The 27,603-nt window shown below is 42.2% G+C and overlaps 1 protein-coding gene across 1 annotated transcript in view; it reads right to left on the reverse strand.

The window, feature by feature from the left end:
* Nucleotides 1-27,603, reverse strand: part of GHDC (GH3 domain containing) — a 390,939-nt gene that overhangs the window by 244,699 nt on the left and 118,637 nt on the right. Inside the window, exons 2-4 of the mRNA XM_053699058.1 lie at nt 26,642-26,922; nt 7,030-7,226; nt 524-1,127 (exon numbers count right to left, since the gene is read on the reverse strand). Coding sequence (XP_053555033.1) covers nt 524-1,127; nt 7,030-7,226; nt 26,642-26,921 — 1,081 coding nt within the window. The 5' untranslated portion in view covers nt 26,922. The remainder of the gene's footprint in view (nt 1-523; nt 1,128-7,029; nt 7,227-26,641; nt 26,923-27,603) is intronic.

Consider the following 27,603-nt stretch of genomic DNA (forward strand, 5'->3'; position numbering starts at 1 on the left):
GATATGTTATTCTACAGCAACACAACAGAAATGTCTTGTAATTACAAGGTGTTTACTGTCCCTTTGAACGCGTAGTTACTTGCAAAGAACAGATAAATAAAATGCTCTAAAACATTAAAGAATTATCTTGTTGCACTTTTATGTCCCTTTAAAGGGATACAAAATAAAAAAAAAACTTTTATGATTCAGATAGAGAGAGCGATTTTAAGCAACTTTCTAATTTACTCCTATTAACAATTTTTCTTTGTTCTCGCTATTTTTATTTAAAAAGCAGGAATGTTGATAACAGGAGTAAATTAGAAAGTTGCTTAAAATTGCCTGCTCTATCTAAATCATGAAAGAAAAAATTGGGTTTAGTATCCCTTTAAGGCACCATTGAGGATGGAAAATAGATTATGAGCTAATGGGCTGAATAAAAAAAAGAGTACATGGACAACAGGGATAAAAGAGAGATATAGGAAGTCCTTCATATATAGCTGAGGGAGAAGAGACAATCCATGCATTTATTTGCACCATTATTTACCTTCTGCTGCACAATACATTGGAGAGTAAAGAGGGATCCCCTGGCAAGTCACATCTTTCAAAATCTTGGCATCAAGCTCACTGGCACCTGCTCCAACTGCTATAATTACTTGCAGCTTTGGCCACACTCTCTTGGCAATTCCACGAAAACCCCTCTCAAACTGCAACTGAAGCTCAGCAGCTCTCTGGGAGTCAGGTACAAGCATCTCTTCAATCTGTCTTCTGGTGTCTCCAGGAAGCTGCAAATCAGGACATAGAAGCCCCAACTGGATATCCAAGATTAGAGATTCCCAGTGGGTCTCCAGAAGAGAAAAGACATTGCCAAGAAGCCAGGAAAAGTTGGCCTCCAGTGCACTCACATCTGGGTCCCTCAGGGCAAAGAGTAGCTGTGTGTACAGCAAGTCATTATGGGACACAGTTGCATGGACAGGTGGTGCAGGGGGGTACAAGTGCTTCAGAAACTTGGATGAGGGAGCAGGAGGGTATGGACCTACTGGGCTTCCTCCCTCAGAGAGGCGAAAGGTTGTAGCGCATGAAAACTTGACTACCTTCTCCAAAGCTCCAGGCAGATGGTAGTAAATAAGCTCCAGACCCAGAGCTGTGCCCTTGAGAAAGTGGAGATAAAGATTTAGCTAATCACAGAGATAAATTCCATATAATCCCCTCCCTTTACAAAACTTCCCCACCTGTAATATTCACATTTTATGGAAAATAATACATATTATCGTAAAGTTTAAGCTTCCTCTGTAACTTCCTGTACCATACATAGCCTTATAACTCATTCCATTGCTCTGTATATTCCCTCTCAATGATCCCTTATTTCTCATCATTATTCTATTGATTATTTTAATAGTCTGTACAATGTACCCAGGTAACGTATTACTCCATACAACTGTTCATACTATCACACATAACTTATTACTGTGATTGTTTTTGCTTTTCCAAATACTAACATAATCTGTCTCCATGTAATGTCACCAAATGTTCAATGTAACCTTCCTTATATGTATTATTTCTGCTCAATAGTCTCCTATTATTTTATATCTTCTTTAACTCTTCCTATTACCTATATAGTGATGATCACAGCTCTCCTTATAACCTATATTACTTCATTTACACTGACATTACCCCATTTAGTTCCAAATAATCAATCATTTTCATTGCTGCCTATAAATCTTTCCTATAATGCCCCCAATAATTTCCTATTTCTGCTTCATAATGCTTAATATAATCTCCTTTAAAAATGGACTTTGCCCCATAATATCTGTTCTTATGACTGCTTTAGTTGCTCTATATAATTAGTAAACTTCTCAGTGGGCATTATATAATCTCTACATGAAACGTCACTTTTGTTTTAATAATCCAATCCTGCAAATATCTTATAACTATTTTAATATAGTAGGCAAACTTCTGATATTAAAAAACATAACTCATTATAACACTGCTTCCCAAATACCAAATTTTATGGCATAAAATATTTAGTGTAATAAAATAAACATTTAAATTTTTTAAAAATCATTCGGCTAGATTACGAGTTTTGCGGTACTGGTGAAAAAGCAGCGTTAAGGCTCATAATGCTGCTTTTTCACTACCGCTGGTATTACGAGTCTTGCAGGTTTAGGGGCACCGCACACTTTTTTGACCGTAACGCAAATTAACTTACGCAATTTGCGTAAAGTCTTTTTTCAAAGGAACTTCCATAGCGCCGATATTACAAGCTTTTTCTGGGAGGCCAAAAAGTAAGCGGTACAGCCTATCCCGCAAGATTCGTAACGCAATCTAAAGTCAGTAGTTATGAGTTTTACGCTACAAAGCTGTAGCATAAAACTCATAACTAAAGTGATAAAAAGTACACTAACACCCATAAACTAACTATTAACCCCTAAACCGAGGCCCTCCCACATCGCAAACACTAAAATAACATTATTAACCTCTAATCTGCCACTCAGGACATCAACGCCACTAGAATAAACATATTAACCCCTAAACCGCCGCACTCACGCATTGCAAACACTAGTTAAATATTATTAACACCTAATCTGCTGTCCCTAACATCGCCGCCACTATTAACCCCTAAACCTAAGTCTAACCCTAACACCCCCTAACTTAAATATAATTAAAATAAATCTAAATAAAACTTACTATCATTACCTAAATAATTCCTATTTAAAACTAAATACTTACCTATAAAATAAACCCTAAGCTAACTACAATATAACTAATAGTTACATTGTATCTATCTTAGGTTTTATTTTTATTTTACAGGCAAGTTTGTATTTATTTTACCTAGGTAGAATAGTTACTAAATAGTTATTAACTATTTACTAACTACATAGCTAAAATAAATACAAATTTACCTGGAAAATAAAACCTAACCTGAGTTACACTAACACCTAACCTTACACTACAATTAAATAAAATTACCTAAATTAAATTAAATTACCTAAATTACAAAAAAAACACCAAATTACACAAAATAAAAAAAGACATTATCAGATATTTAAGCTAATTACACCTAATCTAAAAGCCCTATCAACATAAAAAAGCCCCCCAAAATAAAAAAACCCTAACCTAAACTAAACTACCAATAGCCCTTAAAAGGGCCTTTTGCGGGGCATTGCCCCAAAGAAATCAGCTCTTTTACCTGTAAAGTAAAAAAAAAAATACAAACACCCCCCCAACAGTAAAACCCACCACCCACACAACCAACCCCCAAATAAAATCCTAACTAAAAAAAAATAAGCTCCCCATTGCCCTGAAAAGGGCATTTGTATAGGCATTGCCCTTAAAAGGGCATTTAGCTCTTTTTCAATTGCCCAAACCCTAAGCTAAAAATAAAACCCACCCAATAAACCCTTAAAAAAGCCTAACACTAACCCCCGAAGATCCACTTACAGTTTTGAAGACCGGACATCCATCCTCAACGAAGCCGGGAGAAATCTTCATCCAAGCGGCAAGAAGTCCTCAACGAAGCCGGGAGAAGTCTTCATCCAAACCAGCAGAAGTGGTCCTCCAGATGGGTAGAAGTCTTCATCCAGACGGCATCTTCTATCTTCATCCTTCCGACGCGGAGCGGTTCCATCTTCAAGACATCCGGCGCGGAGCATCCTCTTCCATCAAAGTCTTCTTCCCGAATCAAGGTTCCTTTAAGTGACGTCATCCAAGATGGAGTCCCTTGAATTCTGATTCAAGGGACGCCATTGAAGACTTCGATTGAAGAGGATGCTCCGCGCCGGATGTCTTGAAGATGGAGCCGCTCCGCGTCGGAAGGATGAAGATATAAGATGCCGTCTGGAGGACCACTTCTGCAGGTTTGGATGAAGACTTCTCCCGGCTTCAAACAACAAACAAGGAAGATGTTTGTCTAAAATCCTTTGTAGCATCTAAATAGAATTTTAGAGCGCGAACAACATCCAAATTGTGCAACAAACGTTCCTTCTTTGAAACTGGTTTTGGACACAGAGAAGGTACGATAATCTCCTGGTTAATGTTTTTGTTAGAAACAACTTTTGGAAGAAAACCAGGTTTAGTACGTAAAACCACCTTATCTGCATGGAACACCAGATAAGGAGGAGAACACTGCAGAGCAGATAATTCTGAGACTCTTCTAGCAGAAGAAATCGCAACTAAAAACAAAACTTTCCAAGATAATAACTTAATATCAACGGAATGTAAGGGTTCAAACGGAACCCCCTGAAGAACTGAAAGAACTAAATTGAGACTCCAAGGAGGAGTCAAAGGTTTGTAAACAGGCTTGATTCTAACCAGAGCCTGAACAAAGGCTTGAACATCTGGCACAGCTGCCAGCTTTTTGTGAAGTAATACCGACAAGGCAGAAATCTGTCCCTTCAGGGAACTTGCAGATAATCCTTTTTCCAATCCTTCTTGAAGGAAGGATAGAATCCTAGGAATCTTAACCTTGTCCCAAGGGAATCCTTTAGATTCACACCAACAGATATATTTTTTCCAAATTTTGTGGTAAATCTTTCTAGTCACAGGCTTTCTGGCCTGAACAAGAGTATCGATCACAGAATCTGAGAATCCTCGCTTCGATAAAATCAAGCGTTCAATCTCCAAGCAGTCAGCTGGAGTGAAACCAGATTCGGATGTTCGAAGATCAGAAAGTACAAAAAACGTTTTAAAATAAAACCGTTACTGTCACTTTAAATTTTAAACTGAACACACTTTATTACTGCAATTGCGAAAAAACATGAAGGAATTGTTCAAAATTCACCAAATTTTCACCACAGCGTCTTAAAGCCTTGAAAATATTGCACACCAATTTTGGAAGCTTTAACCCTTAAAATAACCCCTTTACAGTCCCTGGTATCTGCTTTGCTGAGACCCAACCAAACCCAAAGGGGAATACGATACCAAATGACGCCTTCAGAAGTCTTTTATGAGTATCAGAGCTCCTCTCACATGCGACTGCATGCCATGCCTCTCAAAAACAAGTGCGCAACACCGGCGCGAAAATGAGACTCTGCCTATGCTTTGGGAAAGCCCCTAAAGAATAAGGTGTCTAAAACAGTGCCTGCCGATATTATTAAATCAAAATACCCAGAATAAATGATTCCTCAAGGCTAAATAAGTGTTAATATCAATCGATTTAGCCCAAAAAAAGTCTACAGTTTAAATAAGCCCTTGTGAAGCCCTTATTTACAATCGTAATAAACATGGCTTACCGGATCCCATAGGGAAAATGACAGCTTCCAGCATTACATCGTCTTGTTAGAATGTGTCATACCTCAAGCAGCAAGAGACTGCAAACTGTTCCCCCAACTGAAGTTAATTGCTCTCAACAGTCCTGTGTGGAACAGCCATGGATTTTAGTTACGGTTGCTAAAATCATTTTCCTCATACAAACAGAATTCTTCATCTCTTTTCTGTTTCTGAGTAAATAGTACGTACCAGCACTATTTTAAAATAACAAACTCTTGATTGAATAATGAAAAACTACAGTTAAACACTAAAAAACTCTAAGCCATCTCCGTGGAGATGTTGCCTGTACAACGGCAAAGAGAATGACTGGGGTAGGCGGAGCCTAGGAGGGATCATGTGACCAGCTTTGCTGGGCTCTTTGCCATTTCCTGTTGGGGAAGAGAATATCCCACAAGTAAGGATGACGCCGTGGACCGGACACACCTATGTTGGAGAAATAAATGACACAGTACAAACTATTAACCAAACAATACTCTGTATACATATAACAAAACAACTCTTAAAGGGACAGTCTACACCTTAGTCATCTTAAAGTCTTACCTTAGATTAAGCTGCAAATAGCCTCCTGCATCCTTTCTATATAATGCAGAAGGAACAGTAAAAAGGTTATTTTAAAATGAATAGTGTTTCTGGCCACTTTGTAATGGCTGCCAAGCTCCTCCCACTGATGACATTACGATCTGGCCTGCATTAAAGGCTCACTAGTTACAAAAGGCTCACTAGTTACAAAAAGGTTCACTAGTTGGATTCAACTGACTGTCAAAGCTATTCAGCAGAGTGCTAGATGCAGCACAGATCGTGATGTCATCGATGGGTGGATCTTGGCAGCCATTTCAAAGTAGCAAGAAACAATATTAATTTTAAAATAACTTTTTTTACGGTTCCAGGGGTGCAGGAAACTATTTGCAGCTTAATCTAAGGTAAGGCTTTAAGATGACTAAAGTGTAGACTGTACGCGGTTACATTTAAAATGAAATACTTGGTTTACAACGGACAAGAGAAACTAAGGCAATAACAAATAAATCTATAAAGGATAAGTAGAACTGAATGGTACATAAGAAAGGATCAGCACACTATCTAGTCCCCTCATAGTAACATTTTTGCTTGAGTTTAAAAGTAGTTTTTTTGTTTTTTTTGTGCTCAGCTGATAGCCATTAAGGGCCTTACAGATTAGGTGTAACTCTTTAAGGATGACATCATTAGCATGAGCCTTTTTTTATGTAGAAAGTCTAATAAAGCTAGTTTGGTAGTCAACTTGCTTTCTCATAACTATTTCTATAGATCTTCTCCCTTAAAGGTACACAAAACCCAACATTTTTCTTTCATGAGCATGCTATTTTAAACAACTTTCTAATTTACTTCTATTATTAATTTTTTTGAATTCTTTTTGTATCTTTTGTTGAAAAAAAGGGACATATGCTCAGGAACATGCACGTGTCTGGAGAACTATATGGTAGCAGTTTTGAAAGAATGCTATCTATTTGCAAGTGCTCCAGACATCTACCTAGGTATCTCTTCAACAAAGAATACCATGGAAACAAGGCAACGTTGATAAAAGAAGCAAATTGGAAACTTTAAATTGTATGTTCTGTCTTAATCAGAAAACAGCCTTTTTTGGGTTGCATATCCCTTAAACACATTGTACTATTCTATATTCCAGTCATTATAACCCTTCTACTGCACCATGCAAAATTTCACAGTAGCTCCTCCTATTTCGCAATATAAATACTCCTATATCTTCTTTTACTAAAAATAAGCTTCTATAAATGTTGGCACTACAATTACCTGCAGAAAACGTTGTATGGCACTATTTGCTGTGACAGGCACTGTGGTGGGAATCCCAGAAGTACCAGCTGTTGCCACAAGGGCAATGGGTTTTCCTGGTGCCAAGATATTCTCCTCACCCTTTGATATTCTCTCGATATGGTCCTTGTAGTGGCTGGAGTTGGTGAGAGGGTGGAGCTTCCGAAAGGAAGAGACATCTGTAACAGTGGCAGTAAAATATATTTTATTGCTAGTAAAAAGTGTACAAACATTATCACCTTCTGAACCATGATTTTTGCATACTGACATATCGAAAGTTAAATGGACATTAACAAATGTTTATATAAACGTTTACACAATATGGCCAAAATTATGTGGACACCCCTTCTGATTATTGAGTCCAGGTGTCTCAGCCACACCCATTGCTACCAGGTGCATACAATCCAGCACATAGCCATGGAATCTCCATAGATAAACATTGGCAGAGCTGAAGAGCTCATTTTGTTTAAACTTGGTACTGTCATAAATGCCAGCTTTGCCACATGTCAGTTAGTGAAATTTCTGCCCTACCAGATCTGCTCTGGCCAACTGTAACTGCTAGTATTGTGAAGTAAAAGCATCTAGGAACAACACACAAAGCAGGGCTGACTAATTCTGAAGCGTTCAGCATGTACAAATTGACTATCATCTGTTGGATCATTCACTACAGTTCAAAACAGCATCAGCACAAGAATTGTGCATGCGTAGCTTCATGAAATGGGTATCCATGGACACGCAGCTGGAGTGCTGTAAAGCTGTCATGCCTATCGTTAATGTCAATTTAAGAGTGCTTCCTCCTGTCAATCAGGCTGTTTGGGGCGCAGCCTTCATCCTTCCTACTGCTGGAACTTTTCTGCCTGATAAATTATCCTCTACCTGATCTCAGCAGCTTCTATTTAGGAAATCCTCAGGCCTAGATTCAATACACCAGCTTCGTTTGCAGATCACTCTGTGTCCGTTCCACATGCCTTTTCCTGTATATTTCAAGTCATTTCTATCCAGGCCTGATAAACGCTGCCTGTGTTCTACTGACCACAAGTGTTTAGCTGTATTCTGTTTTTTTTATTCCTGCTGTATTTATCCTGGACACAGCTATATTGTACACTCTGAACTCTGCAACATATCTGTTTCCAGAGAAACCTTATTGTGATTACCCAATCATTTGCTACAACTGAATTGTATACCCTGAACCTACAAGATATATGTTTCCAAAGAACCAATAATGCTATTGTCCAGTCATTTGCTACAACTTAATTGTATACTCTCATCCTGCAACATATCTCAGTTACCAGACAAGCATTACTGTATATATCCAGTCATCTGCTACAACTGTATTATATACCCTGACCCTGCAACATATCTGTTATCAGACAAGTATATATGTGATTAACCAGTCATCTGCTACAGCCATATTGTATACTGTGAATCCTGCAACATATTTCAGCCACCTGATTTCTATTTCTATGATTACCTAGTCATCTACTACTATTGAATTGTTTACTCTGAATCCTGCAATATGTCTCAGTTACCAGACAACTATTACTATGATTATCCAGTCATCTGCTACAACCACAATATATACTCTGAACTCTGAACATATGCCAGTTACCAAATAACTCTTACTGTGATTACCTAGTCATCTGCTTTTTCAGTAATGGATACTCTCAACCCTGCAAAATGAATCAGTTACCTAGGATATACTGCTGTGTTTATCAAGCCTTTGGTCATTTACTATGGTACTTATTGCTACTTGTTTTTTATGAAGTATGAAAATATTAATATTTGCACAGATGTTACATTTCCAGTTCCTGAACCCTGCAGTAGCTCTCTACAATTACAAACCACAGCATCTCAACTATCCACATCCAGGATCCTGAATCCTGGTTCATGGGTAGGTGTCTCCATCCAATTCCCTACGTCTGCCCTAGGGTCCATCTCCTCAACTGCTGTTTTCATGGTTTGGACTAGGTCCCTAAGTTCCAGTGAAGTGTCATGTTAATGTTACAGGATACAAAGACATTTTAGACTACTTCCAGGAAACAGTCTCGGGAAGGCCCATTATTGCTCCAGCATGACTGTGCCCCTGTGCACAAAGCAAGGCCTTTAAATATATGGTTTGACAATCTTGATGTGGAGGAACTTGAGTGGCCTGCACAGAGCCCTGGACACTAAACACCTTCAGGATGAACTGAAACACAAGCCAGACCTTCTTGTTCAACATCAGTGCCTGACCTAATAAATGTTTTTTTGGCTGAATCAGCAGTTATTTCCATTGACACACTCAAATCTTAAAAAGTGATAATGCAAAAAAAAATATTAAACAATGCAATAAGGATATGTGTTCAATGTGATTCCATGATCTCTAGGTGTATGCAAGACCTCAGTTTTCAAGGTATATTCTTCTTGCCTCAAGAAGAAATAAATATGAAGTACAGTTTATATGTGAACAAATATAGCCGAAACTGCCAAGGGGCTACTCACGCATAAATGAGCGTAACCGGTTCTGGAGATGACGCATACCTGGTTTTATACTGCCAGGCACCCAGTATTCATCCGGCAACACTCCGTGTGATGTATACAATTAAAACATACATAAAAAGCCACAATATCGCTCCCCTGAAATAGTCACTTGGGTATCTAACCACTGTATACTCTCAGTGGGCGGCATATACCGATACTCTAGTAGGATAGAAGCGGATACGATTGCAGTTCATACCACAAACTTCTTGTGTTTAGAATTCTCGCAATACCTTTCCTTGTGAAGGATTGCGGGGGCATGGCTATGACGTAAATTTCCAACATACGTTTCGCAGTAACCTTCTCAGAAGAGTTGTGGCTGTTACAGCTGCAAAAACAGTGCAGCAGTCTTGGGGGCGTGTAGGAGGCCAATGGTTGGTATGAAATGTTCCATTATAGTGAAGTGGTCTACCACTAAAAAAATGGTGCTGTGCTGTTGTGAGGGAGATAATTCCAAGATAAAGTCCATAGTGATATCAGACCAAGGACAAGGATGAGGTTGAAGAAAACCAGCACATCTGGTAGTCGAGGTTTTGGCTCTAGCACAATTGTCACAAGAAGTTATGCAGTTTTAATCGTCTTGGCGTAAGGTTGGCCATTAAAAGTACTGCTGCACTGCTTCTTAGGTTTTGGGGAAACCTCTGTGACTGGTGGCTATCATGTTGTGGAATTGGCTCAGAACTTCTTCATGATGAAGCAAATGAGGAATATATATTTGGAAACATTGTACCATGGGTCTTGCTTCTTTTGTAGCGGTGGTGTGGCCACTGGAGGAGTGTCTTTCATTTTGTATAGATGGTGTAGTAAAGAGGGTTGCAAGGTGAGGGAGTGACTGGGTCGCAGTATAGTGTCATTTGGCATTTGGTCCATAGAATCCTCTTCATGCATGTGAGATAAGGCTTCTTCCTTCACATTCTTAGAACCTGCGTGATAAGTCACTTGGAATGAGAGACGGGAGAAGAACAATGTCCATCTTGCCTGCCAGGGTAGTAGTATTGTAGCAGTGCAGAGATATTCAAGGTTACAATGATCTGTCTAGATAGTGACTGGACACATAGCCCACTTAAGTAGGTGATGCCACTTCCCCAGGGCAACAGCTCTCTCTCATAATAGTTCAGTTCTGCAGGGTTAAAGCCACAGGATGCAACACGTTCTTTTATTCAAGTCGCTCTGAAAGAATGGGTCCTAAGGGGTTGTTGGAGGCATTTACTTTCATGCAATAATTCAACCCCCAGTCTTTGTCAAACTTTTGGGTAGTCATTTTTTTCTGTTATTTTTCAAACTCTCTTGGTTCCTGTTATGTGTTACTGCCAAAAAACACCTCAAAAACATAAATTATGCTTACCTGATAATTTAATTTCTATTTGTGGGAGGAGAGTCTACTGCTTCATTCATTACTTGTGGAATTAAGAACCTGGCCACCAGGAGGAGGCAAAGACACCCAGCCAAAGGCTTAAATACCTCCCCCACTCCCCTCATCCCCCAGTCATTCTGCCAAGGGAACAAGGAACAGTAGGAGAAATATCAGGGTATAAATGGTGCCAGAAGATTATTAATAAATTTAGGTTCGCCCACTGAGAAAGGTAGGCATAATTTATGTTTTCCATCTTAATGGGAGGAGAGTCCACTGCTTCATTCATTACTTGTGGGAACAAATTCCCAAGCTCTGGAGGACACTGAATGAACAAAAACGGGGCAAAGAAGGCGGACCCTATACTGAGGGCACCACAGCCTGCAGAACCTTTCTCCAAAAAGCTGCTTCCACCGAAGCAAAAGTGTCAAATTTATAAAATTTTGCAAAAGTATCTAAGGAAGACGAAGTGGCCGCCTTACAAATCTGCTCCATAGAAGCCTCATTAAAGGCCCAAGAAGAGGCCACAGCTCTAGTCGATCCGTAATCCTCTGAGGAGGCTTGTGTTCCGCTGTCTCATATGCCAGATGGATCATACTCCTCAACCAAAAAGATAGAGAAGTGGCAGAAGCCCTTTGTCTCCTGCGCTTCCTTGAATACACAACAAATAAGGACAAAGTCTGTCTGAACTCCTTCGTGGCCTGAAGATAAAACGTCAACGCCCGAACCACGTCCAGATTATGAAGTAACCTCTCCTTTGAAGAAGAAGGGTTAGGACACAAAGAAGGAACTACTATTTCCTAATTGATGTTACGACTCGACACCACCTTGGGAAGGAATCACAATCCAGTACGAAGGACAGCCTTATCGGCATGAAAAACCAAGAAGGGAGGCTCACATTGCAAGGCCGCTGTGCTGTCTGAAATAAAAGTGAGTGTCTAAGTGAACCACAGCTGCTGAGATGAATGTAATTTTAGTAAGTTTGTTGCAGAGATTGTTATTTGGGTGGTAACATCAATTACAATACATGTAATGTGAGAACCCACTTTGAATCAATGCAGTTTAATAGTTGGTGAAGGATGCTGTGGATATTCTATAGCTGCCACATGTGAATAAATCACTGAATAAATGCAGCAGCATAAGCACAACAAGTCACCAAATGAAATAGGTGTTAACACAGAGAAAAAAATAACAACTGAAGTGTAGTTAAGATGACACTGAGTAGATCGATCAGAGTGTAATATAATGTAAATAGTGTATACTGCTATAGCATATAATAGGTAAGTGGCTGAATGAGGTACCTGAACAGTTAAAGCTTAACCGCAGGAGAAAGAACTCAGAGCGAACAAACAGTCTCAGTCCACGAGATGCGGCAAAGGTTGGCGTGTGACGTCACCGCTCCAATACTTCCGGAATCAGTGAAACAGCTGACAGGCGGCTTAGAGTTCCGTAGCTGAACAGAGAGTTCTGAGGTTTCTTCAAAGGAGGCTGGGAAGGAGTGCAGACAATGCAATCTACGATCCAATACCAAGCAAAGAGTATTGTGGGAGGAGGCCATTTATAGGCTGGATGTCAGACTATTAAAGAAACAGTACTATTTGCAAGTGAGTTAATACCATAACTGCATAGGAGAGCAGAAGAATAGCTGTGAACATGACAGCCGCCAACTCAGAGATTCTGCGAGCCGATGCAATAGCCAGTAATAATAGGATTTTCCATGAAAGAAACTTAATGCCAAGTGCATGAATAGGCTCAAACTGAGTCCTCTGCAAGACCTTAAGAACCAAGTTTAAGCTCCAAGGAGGAGCCGGATTCCTGAAAACAGGCCTGATCCTAACCAGAGCCTGAACAAAGGACTGAATGTCAGGAAGCTCCACAGCTTCCTATGCAACAGTACAAATAAAGCTGAGATCTGTCCCCTTAGGGAACTGGCGGCAAGACCCTTATCCAGACCGTCCTGGAGAAAGTTGTAGATGTTGTAGATGCGTCAAGTGACCGGCTTCCTTTTCCGAAAATCCTCTCTTGGGTAAGACTAGTCGTTCAATCTCCACGCAGTCAGACTCAGAGAATCTAGATTTTGATTTAGAAAGGGACCTTGAACCAGCAGATTCCTGCGACAAGGTAACTTATACAGCGGAGATGATGACATCGCCACCAAATCCGCTAACCATCCTCCGCAGCCACGACGGTGCGATCAGAATAGCCAAAGCTTGCTCCTGCTTGATGCGGGCCACTACCCGAGGTAGAAGAGGTAACGGTGGAAATATGTAAATTAGGTTAAAGTTCCAGGGTACCGCCAAGGCATCTATCAGTTCTGCCTGGGGGTCCCTGGATCGTGACCCATACTTGGGCAGCTTGCAATTGAGTCTGGATGCCATGAGATCTATGTTCGGTGTCCCCCATCTGCTGCAGATTGCTGCAAATATCTCAGGATGGAAGGACCATTCCCCCGGATGAAACGTCTGTCTGCTCAGAAAATCTGCTTCCCAGTTGTCCACAGCTGGAATGTGGAACGCTGAGAGAGAACAAATGTGAGTCTTTGCCCACACCAGAATCCGAGATACTTTCCTCATGGCTAGGGAGCTTCTCGTCCCCCCTGATGGTTTATGTAAGCCACCAAGCTAATGTTGTCCGACTGGAATCTAATGAATCAGGGTGACCCCAGAAGGGGCCAAGCCCTCAGAGTATTAAAGTCTATCTGCCCTGTGCCTTTCTGGCACACCAAACAGCTCCCCATCCTGATAGACTTGCATCCGTGGTTACAATCTCCCAGGATGGTCTCAAAAAGGATGTCCCCTGAGACAACTGCCCTGGTCGGGTCCACCAAGATAGGGACTCCCTCACCGGTCTGTTTAGAGATATCTGTTGGGACAGATCTCTGATCTGTCAAAAATATCTTCATGGCTGAAGAATCTATTATCGTACCCAGGAATTCCACCCTGTTGCTGAGGACCAATGAACTCTTTCCTTTGTTTATCTTCCACCCATGGGACCGAAGGAGAAGCGCTCTTGAGTGATCCTCTGCAAGAGTATAGGACGGAGCCTGGACAAGGATATCGTCCAGATAAGGTGCCACCACAATTCCTCTAGCTCTTGCTACTGTGAGAAGAGCTCCCAGAATCTTTGTGAAGACCCTTGGGGCAGTCGCCAGACCAAACGGAAGGGCCACAAACTGGAAGTGTTGGTCCAGGAAGGTGAATCTTAGAAACCTGAAGTGATCCTTGTGGATTGGAACGTGAATTGACCTGATCTTCTCCATCTTGAACGACGGAACTGACAAAAATTTGTTTAGGGCCTTTAGGTCCAGAATTGGACGGAACGTGCCCTCCTTCTTTGGGACCACGAAAAGGTTTAAATAATACCCCAGGACCCAGGGACTGGGACGATTGCTCCGAGAGATGAGAGATCCCTCACACACCCCAGGAAGGCGTCTCTCTTTTCTGGTCTTGAAGATATGTTTGACATGAGGAATCTGCCTCTGGGCGGATAAGACTTGAAACCTATCCTGTAACCCTGGGACACGACCTCCAGAACCCATGGGTCTATAACGTCTTTTCTCCAGGCCTCCGCATAAAGAGATAGTCTGCCCCTACATGATCCGAAGACGGACTGGGGGCCGCCCTTCATGCTGACTTTGATTCGGCGGGCTTCTTATTCTGCTTGGACTTGTTTCAAGAGTTAGCTGGATTCCAAGATTGCTCCGACTTTGCAGCAGGCTGCTGGCGCTGAGACTTGTCCGCACGAAAGGGATGAAAAGTAGATCCCTTAGGTTTAGCCTTGCCACCCATGACCGTATATATGATAGAATCCAGGCCCGGGCAAAACGTTCCCCTTGAATGGAAGGGAAAGCAAACTAGACTTAGAAGTCATGTCCGCAGACCACAACTTTAGCCACAGAGCCCTGCGGGCTAAAACAGAAAAACCTGACGTCTTAGTATTCAGGTGAATAATCTGCATGTTAGCATCACAAATGAATGAATGTGCCACTCTTAAGGCCTTGATTTGTTCTAGAATTTCATCGAGAGAAGTCTCCACCTCAAAAAATAGCTGATAGGGCGTCACACCAGTAGGTAGCCGCACCAGCCACCGGTTGAAAAATGAACCCCGTGAGTTAGAACATCTTTTTATCCATGGGTTCCTTGAAAGAGGAGCTATCGTCTAGCGGAATAATCGTTCTCTTAGCAAGTGTCCCTTAGGGACAGTTCCCCACAGTTCAAGCTGCACGTCTGGAACGGGAAGAGAGGGAAGAGGGCAAACCAAGTTTCTCCCATTAATTCTTAATAATGTTAGCCATTTTAACTGGAACCGGGAAGGCCTGGGGCACTACCCTGTCCTCATAAACCCTATCCAGTTTAGGGATCAAAGGTTTTCGGAAGTTTCGGTCCGGAACCTCTAACATAGCAAGCATCTCTTTTAGCAGAAAGCGCAAATGCTCCATCTTAAATTTGAAATCTGGCTCCTCCGCGGACGGAGGCCTAGACGTAGCCGATTCCGACCCAGAAGCGACATCCTCCGATAAGTCGGAGTTGTCCTCCTCAGCGGATAAACTGTCCGAGACATCCAGCGGAGTCGAAGACCCCTGAGACGGATAGCAGTGCTGAACATTCTGCTTGCGCTTAGTAGGGTGAGGCGTCACATTAATGGCCACAGAAACCGCAGTCTGTAATTGATCAGCGAAGTCTGGAGGCTAAATGACCCCTCCCGCAGGAGGATTAGTAAGGCCCTGGGGAACTGCTTGTGTAATAGGAGATGAGTGCAGGGAATGCACCTCGCGGGGAGCCCTCAGAAGTGGACGGCTCAGTCGTACTAAATACCTTATTCTTTTTGGAAATAGCAATATTGTCAAAGCATGTGGAACAGAGTTGCGTAGGTGGTTCGACTAGAACCTCCTCACAATATGCACAGTTAATGGGTTTGGATAAAGAGGGAGTATCCTCTAACATATCAGAGTCCTCCATAACTTGTGCCTTTATTACACGACTTGACAAAAAATAAATGGCACCTTTATATCCCAATGGCCGGGGCACTCACCACCTCCTATGACCCGGACTACAAGAAACAGCTTTCATCTCCTTCGAACGCAGGTCAAGAAAGAGGAAGTTGCAGAGGCCACACCCGGTCACATAGAGCGCCATGCAGGACCGCCCCTGCACTCGAGAGAAGAACGCACCAAAAAAGCCCGCTTTGATCTCTCACTAATGAACTGTGTTCCACACTGACGGAGCCTCATCTCACACAAATGCAGTAGAAAAACACAATAAACAATAATATGTATTATAATATCCCCCGTGTTCAAAAGCCCCCTTCCGAGGGTAATACCCTAGATTCTATAAAGATAAAAAGGGCCACACTGTGACCCGGTCTTCTTGCATTATCAAATATATAAATAATTTAAATGATCTTACTAGAATCAACGCCGTGGAACAGGAACACAGCCCTTCAAGTGTTACAGAGAATAAAAGCAAGCAGCGAAACTCGTCAACGCTGATTGCTAATGGAGCTGTTAACCTGAGTCAGAATGATTTAGCAGAAAGAATCTCCCTGCATCTCCGGACTTTAACATTTATCCATGCTCTCACTGAGAGGCTGACAGGATTACTTAAAACTCCAGTCCCATTTCGAAGAGTACTACCCTCCATAAGAGACTACTCCGAATTTTCCGACACTTCTCTGCCAACTTCCTGTGACAAAAGGAAATTAATGACTGGAGGGAAGTGGGGGGTGTTTAAGCCTTTGGCTGGACTGTCTTTGCCTCCACCTGGTGGCCAGGTTTTTAATGAATGAAGCAGCGGACTCTCCTCCCATTAAGATGGAAATGTGTTCAACAACATCTCCTGAGTACAGTGATACCACCAATGAATAGGTTTGTCTGGTTTTCAGGGGGCTAAAAGGCCTTAATTTTAGGGGGCGCATTCCAGTTCTCCAACTTGGAATTTTCACATCTGCCATTATGCACCCATGTCCTATTTGTGATATATTTTAAGCCGGCCAATGAAATTTACACTAGTAGACACCCTAGGGTATTTGAAAAGCTGGTATTTTAATACTTCCCATGCACTAATTCAACCTTATCAGTCTTTGTCAAACTATTGGGCAGTCATATTTTTTGTGGTATTTTTCACACACATTGTACTTTAGGCATGGATTCTCAGCTCTTGTTATGTGTTACTGCCAATGAAGACCCCAATATGTGTTCAGCAACATCTCCCGAGTACAGTGATACCACCTATGCATAGGTTTGTTGGCTTGTTTAGGGGGTGCAATGCCAATTTTCTGACATGTGTTTGTGATTTTTTTTTCACATTTAACATATCTTCTTTGCCTATCTTCTTTTTTGGGGGCATTTTTACATACCCCAATTTATTTGCTTACCATGAATGTGCATATATTTGAAAAGTTAACACCCCAATGTATTGTATATGGAGTATTTTGATACAACTGATTTAGCCCAAAAAAATGAGAAAATGTATGGTGGTAATTTTTCAATTTTAATTTTTACACATTTATAATTACATGACTTAATTTGAGTTGAAAGTGAGAGTATTTCTTCTGATAGGCCTATCTTTAGTTTGGGGCCTATTGCATACCCCAGTTTTATTTATTGCCATAAAAGTGTATGTATTTTAAACGTTGACACCCCAAAGTACTGTATATGGAGTGCTTTGATGCCTTTTGATCCGTTTTAGCCAAAAAAAATTGTAGAAAGCGTATGGTGGTAATTTTTCAATTTTCATTTTTAAACACACATTGCTTTTTGACTATGCAAGAAAACACTCCAGGTTATTTTCTGCAAGATCCCCTGAGTACACCCATGCCCCCAAATGCATAGGTCTGACAGGGGTTTTGGTAAAATACAGCACCAATTTTAGAACTTTTAAAAAATAGAACAGTAAAATGTAAAAATCTGGCACATTAAAAGTAAAAAACAAAAACAAACTCAGCAACAGTAAACATAACCAACCCCCCCCCCCCCAAAAAAAAAAAACGGCAAATGTAAAAAAAAAATAAACAAATTTACCAATGTGTGATACTGCTTGAAGCAGTCCCCAATGCAGAGTCAAGGTTGTCCAGGGCAATCAGGACAGTAAAAGGTGGTGTCCCTTCTCTGCCCCCTCTTTGTACAGACTCTGCATTTTTTTCCTGAGGATCCTGAGGGGGGATTTTGAAAATAAAATAGTCCCAACTCTGATCTCTCCCATCACCACACATCACCGGGGAGCAGGTGCATCTTGGTACAAAATCCCCAAAATGATCTGGAGCTGAAACTGTAAAAACGTCTGTTTCATTCCAGGGTTTGCTTTCTTGAACAACAAAAAAGCGTTGTGGGTTGCAATCTGCATTAAGTAAATTGCAACCTTTTTGTACCAGGCCATTGTCTTCCGAAAAATTAGGTAGGGCTGCAGCAGTTGATTAAGATCAACCCCACCCATATGCCGGTTATAAGCCTTGATGCACAATGGATTCCTTATGCTCTCAGCTCTGCCACATACAGAGACCTCCACAGTCCTCTCATTGTGGATGGTGGTAAGAAGGTACACATCCTTCTTGTCTCTGTACTTAACTGCCAACAGCTCCTCTTGGCGCAGAACTGAGGTCTCCCCCCTTCGTAGCAGGGTGCATGCAAGTTGTCCTGGGAAACCTGAGTGGTTCTTTCTAATTGTACCGCAAGCTACTGTATCAAAACAATACAGTAGCTTGAACAAAAGGACACTTGTATAGAATTTTCAAGATACAAGTGGTACCCTTTGTTCATCAGGGGTAATATCAGGTCCCAGATAATCTTGCCAGTGGTTCTCATATGTTCTGGGCAACCTGAAGGGTCAAGGTGGATATCTTTTCCCTCGTACACCCGTAAGGCCTGAGTTTACCCAGACTCGATCTCACAGAGCTTATGCACCTTTACTCCATACCTGGAGCGCTTGAAAGGAATATACTGCTTGAATCCCAGCTTTCCCTTATACTTCATCAGGGATTCATCCACGCATATATTCCTTCCAGGTATATAAGCCTCTGCAAACCTGGCAGCAAAGTGGGTAATCAGGGGGCGGATTTTATACAGCCTGTCAAACTGGGGATGCTCCCTAGGGTGGCACAGGGTGTTGTCGCTGAAGTGCATGAAATGTAGAATCATTTCATACCTCTTCCTCAACATACATTGGGAGAAAATGGGGGTAGAGCAGATGGGGTTACTGCTCCAGTAGGAGCGGATGGAGTTTTCTTTTTTATTATGCCCATCAGCATAGTCAATGTCCAGAATTTTTTAAATTTTGGCACATCTATGGGGGCCCATTGCTGCTTTGCCAAAATAGAGTCAGGCTTTGCATCATGGAACTGATGGGTATATAAATTAGTTTGGGCGACAATGTTCCCCAATACATCATCGCCCAGAAAAACCTCTATAAACTGTGAAGGGTGGGATATCGGGCCTCTGTGAAGGGTGGGTAATGCCTCTGGTGATGAGGCATTACCCACCCTTCAGCAGCAATGGCAGTTGGAGCAACACGTCTTCTGCTGGCAAGGGGGCTAGCAGCCACAGATACATCACTATCAGTTGAGACTGTATCTAATAATTGTCAAAATTGGGTTCTGAGTCCGATATAGAGACGTCTGACTCTGACGCAAGGATGGCATATGCCTCCTCAGCTTTATATGTCCTCTGTGACATGATTTATTTTTCTCTGTCACAGAGAAAAAAAATACTAAAAAAAAATCAACACAAAATTTAAATTTAAATTAACTAAATGGCTCTGAAAAGAGCTTTTGGGTCTCACAAAATAATTTGTAAAAAAAATTAACCCCTAAAGAAATGCACAGAGCAAAAAAGTGTTTTTGTGCAAGAGCCAGTGATTTATAGTGAACTCTCAATGACCAAGTAGGAAAGCTGACTCAGCCATCGCGAAACCCAAGCCACCGAAAGGCGTTGTAAGCCTGCTAACACACCTTCAAAGTGCAATATCCGTATCCCAGGCGAGTAGCCCAAACCAGCCAACCTTAGGCCTCATACTTCGATAGGATCCGAGCCCAGAGTCCATAGCAATAGGTCAAGTGACAGTCAGAATCCGACAGGATTAATCAGCACCACAAGGGTGACATGAACCCAGGTAACAGCCGAAAAGCGTCCGAACAGTACCAACCTGGTATAAGGACACTCCAGAACTACTAAGGTCCAAGAAAATTCGACCCGAAGGATCGATAAATGAACTAGAAAACATAATTATACTATTCAAAAAGTGCCCAACTTCCAAGGAAGTGCCCACGTTACCACAAAATTACAAGCATCAGTTCCAGAGAAGGACATTCTCAAAAACGAAAATCTAACAGACATGAGCTTAAGAAAAAGACGCCCCATTCACCCAAGCTCAGAACTAGAACCGAAACATAAAAGATAAATAAAAGCAGAGACGTTAAGGAGATTGGCTTCATTCCTAAACGTCATATCCAATTTGCCATCCAGCATCTAAGGCCTCGGATCCCTCGGCCCACTAGGACTAGGATCCTCCAACATTGCCAAAAATGCCTTAAAATAACACGAAGACGTGCCAGCCTATAACGAAAGGCAAAATCATCCCTCGCCGGATCAACGAAAGACCCTGGCCCCAAGGTTGGGGCCCCTGAAGCCTCAGAGGCCAACGCTTCCCCAGAAGGCAGAGCTGAATCAGGCGATCCCACGCCCGACGGGCCCTGGTTAACAGGACACGGACAATATCTTAGAAATATTTCACTTGGGAGATAATAATGAGCCAGTGCCATAGAAATGGCCATGCGGAACCGTGCCGTAACTTCTGGAGAAAACAAGCCACCCTCCGGAGTAGCGGTAAAGGCCATAGGGACACCTGCTTGCGTAGCCGAGGAAGGGTCTGGGGCACGCGCCTCACGGGACATTGAAACCTCGGAGGCAGATGGCTCAACGCACTCTAAACTCCCTGATTCGGTGGAAGAGAGTACTCTAGAACGGCAATCAGAACATAACTTATGGGCAGTGATAACCCAGGCCATTTCATATTCATCACAAGACACATTCTCCGTATCATAGCCATCCGTGTCCAACATATCAGAATCCTCCATAATCTTAGGATTACAAAATTGACAAAAACTAACTGGCACCCTTTTAACACCCCCAATGGCTGGGGCACTCACCACTTCCTGTGAACCAGACAACCCATGAGCTAGACTCTCTCTGTCACACACAGTCAGCATACGGAAGTGAGAAACAACATAACCGCACCCATAATGAGATGCACCGTGCCAGTCACTGAAAAGGGCACACAATCTCGAGAGAATGCGTCAGTAAAATAAGACCATTATGTTCCATAAAAGCTGTGAAGCTAGGTATTGCTACACATTTGCAGATAAAACCATATAACAAACATAATTAAAGTCCCCCCTGTTCAATAACCCCCCTCAGGAGATATTAACCCATGATTCCTTATTAAGATAACTGGAGTCCCACTGGGACCCTTCCCTTGGTTCGTTAACATAACATTCACATATTGAAATAAAACGATCTTACCGGAATCTACGCCGTGGAACAGCAACACAGCCCTTCAAGTGTGACAGATAGTATAGTAGCCTTGCTTCTGACATGGACTTGAGTGAATAAAGGTAGGCAGCGAAACTCGTCAACGCTGATTACCAAGGAGCTGTTAATATGAGTCGGGATGGGTTCATAGGAAAACTCTCCCTGCAGCTCCGGATTCTAACTTTCATCCATGCTCTCATTGAGGCAGATAGGATTACTTAAAACCCAAGTCCCACTGCGAAGAGCATTACCCTCCATAAGAGACTATCTCGAACTTCTGACACTTCTCTGCCAACCTTCTGTGACAAAAAGCAAAGAATGACTGGGGGGTGAGGGAAGTTGGGGAGGTATTTAAGCCTTTGGCTGGAGTGTCTTTGCCTCCTCCTGGTAGCCAGGTTCTGTATTTCCCAAAAGTAATGAATGCAGCTGTGGAGTCTTCCCTTTTAAGACGAAAACTAGCTAAATGGCTCTGAAAAGGGCCTTTGGGTCTCACAAAAATTTACTTTAAAAAAATTAACCCCTAAAACAATGCACAGAGCAAAAAAGTGTTTTTGTGCAACAGCCAGTGATTTGTAGTGATCACTGGCAAGCTAGGGGCCAATGGCTCTGAAAAGAACCTTTGGGTCTCAAAATTTTTACATTTTTAAACTAATATAACTAACTAAATCTCTTTCTCTCTCCTAAACACAGATCTCTCTCCCACAAAAACGCAAGTGAGGAGAGGGAGAGAGATCCACACTCGTCAGTGTCAATATTTACTAATATTGACATGATCAGACAAATGGCATTTTTTATTATTATAAATATAATTATAGGGGCCAGCTCAGATTGGATGACCCCAGCCTGCCCCTATGATGAGACAGTACATACAAACTTGTCCACAGCACTGTTATTCTTTAATCTAAACAGTGCTGTGGACAAGTTTGTATGTACTATTGTGATTGGGGGAGCTTGGCAGAGTCCCTGTCTTCACGGGCACTTTCCTCCTTATGTTGCTGTACTGATACTTCTCTACCTATGATGAGACAGGCTAGGGACACCCCCAGAAGCCCTATGATGCACTGGGCAGCGCCATCTTTGAAGCCACATGGGGAGAGGGGCCATATGGGGCTTTTTTTTTATTAACATTTTTTATATATATTTTTAAATATATTTTACTAGGTGCCTTGACCCACCGAGGCACTCAGCACACTGTCAGAACACCAGAAGCCTGCCCAATGGCTTCTGATGCTCTGCTTGACTGCCGGGCTCCACGTGGAGCGAAACCGGAAGTGATCACTCCATGGGAGCGATCAAAATGGAGCCAGGCAGTCAGGAACAGTATTGCAGAATGCCTCAACATCGAAACGATCTTGATCACTTCCAGCGCTCAGATTACCAGAGGACGTGTCAGCAACGTCCTTGGTCCTTAACTGTATTTTTTTGTAGGACGTGTCTGACATATCCACATAGGGACAAAGTCCTCCTTTTTTTTTACCCACAAAGAAGATACCTGACCCTGCTGGAGAGGTAGAGGGGCTAATAAATCCCTTGGTTTTCTTCATTATATTCTTTCAAATGTTGGCTCACATTCAGCAAAGTAAAGATATGACCATAAGGGATAGAAGCCCCAGGTATCCGCTCAATTGGACAATAACATGGTTGTCTGGGTGGTAATTCTTCTCGAACACATCTTTAACTAAGAAATATCAGCTATCAGTAGCTTGGGAAAGAATTGGTGCAGGATGAACTGGAAAGCAGCTCAGGAGGCAATATAAGGAGGAGAAAGTAACAGAACCGGTAGCCCAGTTGATTACAGGGTTGTGCGTAGGGAGCCATGAGAGACCCAATATCAATTGTAACAGAGGTAAGGGAACCAGGTCCAGGTGTATGGTCTCGATTAATTGAGTGCCAATGCTGGAGGATGATTCGTAGGGCACAGGGCCAGTTTTGGCTTATCATCCACTACAAATAGTAGGAGGGGTGCATCTTGGGTTGCTGTGTTATCTGTATAGATTCAGCAAGGGATTAATCCACAAAATACCCACTGACCCCGGAGTCAATGATGGCTGTTATCCGGTGCAGTTTATCGTCCCACTGGAGAGACAAGGAAAGGAGAAGAGGCTGGAGGAGTAGGTAAAGTATTCAGGTAGAGAAGAAAGAAACTCCATTTCCAGGATGTGATCAGCATTTCCCACAATAAAGACAAATTCCTTGAGTTCTGCGCTCTTCCAAAGCATCAGTAGAAGGAGCCGGAGGGGTTCAGGGAGTGGCACGAGCAGCCGAGGAGTTCAGCGGGTCATCATAAATGGTGTTCATAACTTGGATGAAGGACTCCCAGGTGTCCAGGAGAGGACTGTTGGTATGAAGCAATTGGTGGGCTCAGGTTTTAGGATAACCGGATAACAAGGAAATGGCACTGACTTTGCTAAAATTTGTGGTGTATGTATGTGGTTTTAGAGAAAACATCAGTTCACGATAAATGTACAATACGCAGATTTGAGGCCAGAAAATGTTTCAGGCAAGGAAAAGGTTCTGGGCTGGAGGCCAGCAGGAGAGAAAATGTTGGTACTCGAGGTGAAGATGGCTTCAGCACATTGTAGTATAGCAGCTTGACTGGCTTGAAGTTCCTGCATGGATTGTGCTAAGGATTGCCACTTAGTGGGTAAGGGCTGCAAGCAATTCGGCCGTCCCTGCATGTTCCCTACTGGCTCGGTTATTATGTCACTGACCAGATAGGCCAATCAGGAATTGGAACCCAATAGCAGCAAAACCGCACACCCTTACAAGCATGACCTCTAGGGGGACCTCTAGGTGAAGACAGGATCCTTGAAGGTCTGTGGAGGCATGGGGGATCTATTAATAAAATGAAAAAAAAATTCCAAGCTAAGTGTTCAAGAGAAGCATGCAAATGTGAGGTCAAACAGCCCGCGGTCCGGGCAGGCAAAGGTTCATAAACGGATGAGAGCAGGTATACAGGGCTGGAACAGAAGCAATAGTAGGGTCAGTGTCAGGAACAGGAGCAGAACGCCAGGTAACCTTAGCCAAAGCTTCAGAATAACCGAGCACAGGAATAAGCACGCTCATGGCTTTCATAATGATTTTCTTCCTGGAGGTGAAGTGTCACCTAACTCCATAAATAAAGCCAGGTGTGAAAACACCATCTTAGCACATACTTTAAGCAATTCTGGAGCAACCGTCATCAGTCGCGACTCGCAACATTCAGTTTTGCCACGTCTACTAGTGATACCAAAATGGTACCCGGTGATGCAACAGAAACGTAAGGCCGGAACTCCGGAAGGCCACAGGAGCATGCAGAGGGAGAAGCTGGAAGTGAGGAGCAGGTAAAGGACTTTCCACTAGGCCCCTGTGACAAAGAGTACAAAGTGAAAATTGTATTTGAAGTACATACTCAATGTACCAAACACAAATTGTACTTTGTTTTTATTTCAGTGTCAAATGAGTTTTGTAGTCTCAGATAGTGGGCTTGAGGGGTGTCTTAAATAGGGAGAAAGGAAGAGGAATGAATTAAGATTTAAACCCTCTTTCTACTACTTACACAAATAGCGAGCAGATAATGAAAATTAGCCATATCATACAAAGAAGGGAAAACAAAATGAGCATACTAATTAAAAGGTATATAAACTAAAATATCGTATATTACATATTTATATGTCCGAGCTGCAGGAAGCTCCTACAGGTCCTGAGCTCCAGGCATATGTCTGCATTTGGAACAAGAGCATGATTGATTATCCAGTTCCATATAAAGGCAGATGCCTAGACATTACAGATACGGACACTTTGTGTGTGTCCCCATCTGTAACGATCAATTTCTTGTGCCAGCGGGAGGTGTGGGAGGGAAGGCAGGAGGAGGGTAGGTAGCACAGAGGCGGAGAGGGGGACGCCATAATTAATGATCGCTGGAAGGGGGTAGGTAGGGGGCCCCACAACACTACAGAAATAAAAAAAATATATAATAAAAAATAAAAAATAAACTGGGTACTAGCAGAAAGCTGCCAGTACCTGAGATGGCCATCAGTAGTAATAGAGGGGAGGGTTACAAAGCTGTTTGGAACAGTAGAGGGAGGGTTGAGGAGTGATCACTACACTGTGAGGACAATAATAATAATAATACAAAAATAAAGCCCAAAACTGCATACTGGCAGACCTTCTGCCAGTATCTAAGATGGTGGTGACCAGTGGGGGGTGCGGGAGGGAAGAAAGCTGTTTGAGAGGGATGAGGTGGGGATCAGGGAGTGGGAGTTGTCAGGTGGGAGGGATATTTCTACTCTGCATCAAAAACTAACCTTACAAGCTAATTGATTAACCCCTTCCCTGCCTGGAATTTTACATAAGGTGTGCAGCTGCAATTAGCAGCATTCTAATTGCCAACAAGCAATATCAAAGCCATGCATGTCTGCTATTGCTGAACAAAGGGGATCCCAGAGAAGCTTTTCTAACCATTTGTCATATGACTGCAGTGGTAGTGTGTACATTTCAGTGAGAAACCCAAAGTTTGGGACAAAGTTAACGTTTTTCTTTTATATGATCGTATCTGGCAGTCAAGTAGTGGCATGAAATATACCTGGGACTAGATCAATACCTTGAGTTGTCTACTTAAAAAATATATATATAGTTTTCATAGGTAAATCAAGAAATCAAAAGCTCTATTTCTGTAAAAATTCTAAAAATGTTTCTGTACTTTGGGCACGTTTTTCTCTATAATTCCAGGTAGCGAAAGGGTTAAAGGGACATAAAACCCGATTGTTTTCTATATGAGTCAGACAGAGCATAGAGTTTTAAACAACTTAACAGATTACTTCTGTTATCAATTTTGCTTCATTCTCTGGTATCCTTTATTGAAGGAGCAGTGATGCACTTCTGGGAGCTAGCTGGACACATACTGTATGTAAGCCAATAATAAGAAGCATATATCTGCATGGTTAAGTTGCTTAAAATTGTATGCTCTGTCTGAATCATGAAACAATTTGGCTTTTATGTCCCTTTAAGTTTGCTCTAAGCAACAATGCACTACTGGTCCAGAGCCAATATTGGGTAATGGGTCGTGTGTGGGTATAGCCGCCAATCACCAGCCATGTTCATCTCAGGAGTTGAACAGCACTGACATTCCATAGCTGGGATTAAACACTGAGATGATGAGAAATGAGAATAAGAGGTTGATCAAGAGAAATAAAATCTGCAAATTAGAAAAAACAAATCTTTCCTACCTGTCATGTCTTTAAAGTGGTGTTTCCGTCCATATTCTGTGTCATGGAACTGCCTCAGTATTTCCTGCAGGAAATTCTCCTGAATATCCCAGGCATTCTTTGTCTCTGTCTCTAGAATCTGGAACTGCTTCTGTTGAGACAAGAGTCGCAAAAGTCGCCAGCGTCGTAGCCTGGCTCCCCAGCCCTCCACAGATCTGCCCTTCCTTCGCCTAGTTAAAAGGAGGAGGCTCCCACAGGCCACCAGCACCAGGGTGAGAAAGAGAACTAGGAAATAAATCATCCTAAAACACAAGTACAATAAGCTCTATGAATTAAACAGAACTGATAACTATTCAATAAAATACATTATTTACTATGTAACTCATTTAGGGCCAGATTACGAGTGGAGCACTAACAGTTATGCACGAGCGAAAACATAATTTATACATTTTTTTCCTTTCTTGACACGGTGAGTCCACGGATCATCTTAATTACTGTTGGGAATATCACTCCTGACCAGCAGGAGGAGGCAAAGAGCACCACAGCAAAAGCTGTTAAATAGCACTCCCCCAACCCACAATCCCCAGTCATTTGACCAAAGGGAAAGAAGAAAGAAATAATTTTATCAGGTAAGAATAAATTATGTTTTCTTTCTAATGACACGGTGAGTCCACGGATCATCTTAATTACTGTTGGGAACCAATACCCAAGCTAGAGGACAAGGATGATAAAGGAGGGACAAGACAGTTAACCTAAACAGAAGGCACCACTGCTTGAAGAACCTTTCTCCCAAAAGAAGCCTCTGCTGAAACAAAATTATCAAATTTAGAAAATTTAGAACAAGTATGCAAAGATGACCAAGTCGCAGCCTTGCAAAGCTGATCTACAGAAGCTCCATTTTTGAAAGCCCAAGAAGATGAAATAGCCCTCGTGGAATGAGCCGTGATTCTCTCAGGAAGCTGCTGACCAGCAGTCTCATATGA

The sequence above is a fragment of the Bombina bombina genome, chromosome 1 (genome assembly GCF_027579735.1).
Source record: "Bombina bombina isolate aBomBom1 chromosome 1, aBomBom1.pri, whole genome shotgun sequence".
Lineage (NCBI taxonomy): Eukaryota > Metazoa > Chordata > Amphibia > Anura > Bombinatoridae > Bombina > Bombina bombina.